The sequence below is a fragment of the Carlito syrichta genome, unplaced genomic scaffold (assembly GCF_000164805.1).
Source record: "Carlito syrichta isolate Samal-C Ts95f unplaced genomic scaffold, Tarsius_syrichta-2.0.1 Scaffold138489, whole genome shotgun sequence".
Classification (NCBI taxonomy): domain Eukaryota; kingdom Metazoa; phylum Chordata; class Mammalia; order Primates; family Tarsiidae; genus Carlito; species Carlito syrichta.
In genome coordinates, this window is record NW_007082585.1 from 6816 (window position 1) to 11397 (window position 4582).

The following is a 4582-nucleotide window of genomic DNA, read 5'->3' on the forward strand; positions in this document are numbered from 1 at the left end:
AGGACGCTGCCTGAGTGGGCAGAGCAGTGAGAAGGCAGAGGCTGCACTTGGCTCCCCTGGAGGCGGTGAGCACCACGGAGCCGGGGCGCCAGCCCCCGGGCCCCAGCCCCTCCCGCACCCACCTCTGAGCCTCTCAGGCCCCTCCCTCTTCCGTTCCAGGACAAATGCTGAGATGCGGTTTATGACTCTTCTCAAGGGCCTCCTCTTCCAGGAAGCCCTCAGGAAGGGTCGGTCCCCAGCCCGGCTCCCCCAACCCGAAAGCCAGTGTGAAGGCCCCCGCTGAGTTAAGTCACGTTTCAGCAAACACCACAGCGCCTCGCACAGCGGCTCACCACGCCCGAGATTTGCCTGCCGGGCAGAGGCCCCACCTGCCATCCGGCCTGAGCGTCCAAACCCGAGGCAGGAATGGGCTGGGCAGGGAGGGGCCGTTTGCATAGAGGCACCAGCCCGGCCTGGCGGGGGGACCGCTTCCTCCTGTCCCCGGCAGAGCAGAGGGACCACCGGGCCGCCGGGTGCTGCGGCCATGGAGCGGCTCCGCGGGCTCTTCCAGCACTTGCAGTCCAGCTCGGAGGCGGCGACCAACGGGCTCTGCCTGCTGCTGGTCGCGGGCACCGCCAAGCTTTACGCCTCCGTGGACGTCAGCTGCCCGTGCCTGGCGCGCTACAACGCTCTCTACGGCCTGGGGCTGCTGCTGGCGCCACCGCTTGCCCTGTTCCTCTGCGGCCTCCTGGCCAACCAGCAGGCCCTGGTCGCCGTGGAGGAGTGGTGCCGGCCCGCAGGGCGCCGCAGGAAGGACCCAGGCGTCATCAGGTGCGCTGCGTCCCCCCACACCATGGGGTCCCATGGGCAGCGGCAGGCACCCCACCCCACCCCAGGGACACTGTCAGGGCCACAGGCGCCCGTGACACCCCAGCCCCACCCCGAGGACCTGTTGGACCCACCCACAGATACCCCTAGGGCACCCCAAGCCCCACCCCAGGGGCACTGTCGGGGCCACAGGCACGTCCAGGTCGCCCTGAGCCCACCCCTGGGGATCTGTCGGGCCCCCCACAGCACCATCAAGTGCCCCTACTGTCCCGAGCGGACTTAGCTTGGCTCCCACCCGCTGTGTCCACGTCTCTGTCTTGTTTCTTATCCCTCGCGTGGCCAGTGCTGTAAACACCAGGATGACACTGGTTCCCACGCCAGCTGGCCACTGGAATTTGCTGAAAATCACAGACAAAAGGCAGGTGAGCAGGAGGAAAGGCAGGACGTTTGTCTGTCGTGAACGCCAGGCCTGGGGAGACCATCCACGTGTGTGCTCAGGTCCGGCCAAGGGTGGACACCCTGTGGATACAGGATCAGACCAAAGGGTGTGCCTGGCTGTGTCTAGGTGGCCCATCCTCCAGATGCATCTGGGCCTCTCCAAACAGCCTCCTTCCTGGACCAGAGCTCTCGGAACGGGTCTCTGACCTGGTGTCAGGCAAGGCGGGGCAGGTCCCGTCTCTACGGCCAGGCTTCCCGGAGAGGCGGAAGTGAGAGTCCTGTTGGGTCAGGGCTGCTCGGGGAAGAAGGGACTCTGGGTTGAGGGCTGCCGGAGAAGAGGGATTCCAGCTTCTGTGGCCTCAAGGAGGACGGGAAGGCTGGAGGCAGGAGACAGCCTCCGTGGCGAGAGGAGCCGCCTCCGTGGCGGCTGCTGAGGCCTCGTTCCGGGGCATCATTTTCTAAGCCCCAACACTGCACCTGTCGTGCCAGCTCTGGAAAATAACAGCACATGCGTGACATGTACGGCAGATGTTTGCTGATTTGCTTAGAGGCCGCATCTGCACTGGAGGCTGCGAGGACAAGGTCGTCACCTGCGCACACAGCGTCCTCAGAGCCCCACCCACACGGGGCAGGAGCAGCCGGGGCTCCCACCCTCTGCCCGCCTGCCTGCTCCTCCCCGACTCAGGCAGAGAGTCCTCCAGCACTGAGTGTGGCCTCACGCCCCGCTGCCCTGAGGAGAGTGCTGGAGATTCCCCCACACCACGCTCGCCGCCACACAGCTCGGCCACTCACACGTGCACACACGTGCGTGCTCATCCTCTCCCACCCAACGCCACCCCTTGGTGCTCTGCACACAGCACATGAGAAGCAACACCTGCATCCTGTGCACATGCAGTCGCAGCCCTGTGCTCTGGGTTACAGGTGCCCGTGGTTCAGCCACGTGGGGGCCTCGCGCACGGGTGTCCTCTGGGTCCACTGGGGACGGCGCTTCTGGCTCCTGTGGCGAACACCCAGTCCCAAGCACCAGAGCCCAGCCAGAGGGCTCCCGGGGGGCCGAGGAGGTGCTGCCTCTGGGAAGACTCCCAGTAGGGCCTCTTGGTCCAGCCTCCCCAGAAGAGCATAATGTGAGCCAGCACCGAGGCCCAGTCCTTCTGGGGCTGCTCTGAGGGGGCGCATAGAGCACCCCAGAATTGCAGCCGGGGCCTGGGAAGCTGGGGGCTTCTCCGCCAGGCCCTCCCCCGCCCTCCTGGGGAGAACCCTGGCCCTCCTTCGCCCGCCCCTGCCCTGGGGACACCCCTTGCCCCAGCCGCTGCAGCTGATGGAACCACCCGGCGTCTCCCAGCCCTCCTGGAAGTCCCCACGCGTGTCCCCCGCAGCCGCCTGCCGCGCCTGGGCGCCCTGCCCTGACCCTCTCCCCGCAGGTACCTGTGCACATCCGTGCTGCAGAGGGCACTGGCTGCCCCGCTGGTCTGGGTGCTGCTAGCCCTGCTGGACGGGAAGTGCCTCGTGTGTGCCTTCAGCGGCTCCGTGGACCCCGAGAAGTTTCCCGACTTGGCCAACATGACCCCTGGCCAGATGCAACTCTTCCTGGCCAAGGTGCCCTGCAAGGAGGACAGGCTGGTCAGGGACAGTCCCACACGCAAGGCGGTGTCACGCTACCTGCGCTGCCTCTCTCAGGTGAGCAGGAGGCCCGGACTGCGACCCCGGCGGCGGGGCTGCCTCCTGGGCCTCGGTTTCTCCTGCAAAGTGAAGGAGGGTTTGGTCTTTTCCCGCGGGAGCGTTCCGCAGCTTGTCCCTCAAGGTGGCCCCTGTTCCGCGGCAGCGCCTGGAGGCGCAGCCGTCCAGGGCTGACTCTGACACAGCTGCAAGTCACCAGGCATGCAGGGCTCGCAAGGCGCTCTGTTTCCTGCCCCTCGGTGTGAAACACCCGCCTCGGAGGTGGCGAGAGCGCTGTGCGAGGCCCACGAGGGCGTCACCCCCAGGGCGACCGGCGTTCTCGCAGGCCACGCGGCTCCAGGAGGGCCTGATCCGCCCCAGGCCGCTCACACGTGCACACACGTGCGTGCTCGTCCTCTCCCACCCAGCTGGGCCCTGATGAGTCGGCGAGGCGGGGAGCGGGCGGGGGCCCGGCGGGGGTGCCCGCCCAGGACCGCGGCCGCTTCTCGGCCCGGCCTGGACACTGTTCCCGGCTCGGCATGTCCGGCAGTCACTCGCCCTTCAGGGCCCAGCCTAGGCGGCTCCGGCCCCCAAGCCACAAGCTGGGCTTGGTGTCCCTCCTCCGGACTCCCTCGCTGCGACCCCCACCCGGCCACTGCCCGCTTGACTGTTTCCTCCGCTGAGGTCCGAGGCCAGGAGAGCAAAGCCTGGCCCCAGTGCCTCCCGCAAAATGTAGCGCAGATGGGTGCCAGAGGGAGGGTGACAGAGGACTGGATAAAAAGACAAGAAGGTAGTGGGTGGGTGGGAGCATGGGTGGAGCAGATGGGTGGGTGGGTGGGGGGGTGGATGGAAGGAAGGATGGAGGGTGGAAGGATGGGTGGGGTGGATGGACGGGTGGGTGGGTGGGTGGATGGCTGGATGGACGGGGGATGGAAGGAAGGAAGCATGGAGGGCTGGGTGCATGGGCGAATGAGCAGATGGACAAATGGGCGAGTGGGTGGAAGGAAGGAAGGAAGGATAGGTGAGCGGGTGGGTGGACGCGTGGGTCGGCAGACAGGCGGGTGGGGGGATGGACGGGGGTGGAAGGAAGCAAGCGTGGTGGGACGGGTGGATGCATGCATGCGTGGATGAATGGACGGACAGACAGAGGGAAGGGAGGGCGGGCGGGAGAGAAAGAAGGATGGTGAGCGGACGGGCACACGGAGGGGTGGGTGGATGGAGGGAGGGAAGGAGGGACAGACGGCTGGGTGGGGTGGATGGCTGGGTGGGTGGTTGGACAGGTAGATGGCAGGAGGGCTGGGATGGACAAATCCCACGGTGGAGCGTGATGGATGGGAAGAGTGATGCCTGTCTAAGAGGACGGATGACGTAAAGATGGAGCGATGGGAGGGAGGCCGGACGGGAACATGATGGGTGCTTAGTCGGACGAGAGGAAGAATAGTTGTCTGGGTAGGAAGACGGACAGACGGACGGGTGGGTGGGTTGACGGATGGATTTTGGCTGGAGGGGCAGAGGGCTGGCTGGTGAACGGGTGCAGGGAATGAGGGCTGTTTGGGTGGATGGATGGATGATTGGCAGGAGGGGTAGAGATGGCTGACTGGGCGGGCGGATGGCTGGGTGGGCGGGCTGGTGAACGGATGGCCGGCCGGACGGGCAGAGGGATGACTGGGAGGTGGGTGGG

The 4582-nt window shown here is 66.6% G+C and overlaps 1 protein-coding gene across 1 annotated transcript in view; it reads left to right on the forward strand.

The window, feature by feature from the left end:
* The first annotated feature begins 523 nt into the window (after positions 1-523).
* CALHM3 (calcium homeostasis modulator 3) overlaps positions 524-4582 on the forward strand; it is a 5068-nt gene continuing 1009 nt past the window's right edge. Inside the window, exons 1-2 of the mRNA XM_021708482.1 lie at positions 524-810; positions 2667-2922. Coding sequence (XP_021564157.1) covers positions 524-810; positions 2667-2922 — 543 coding nt within the window. The remainder of the gene's footprint in view (positions 811-2666; positions 2923-4582) is intronic.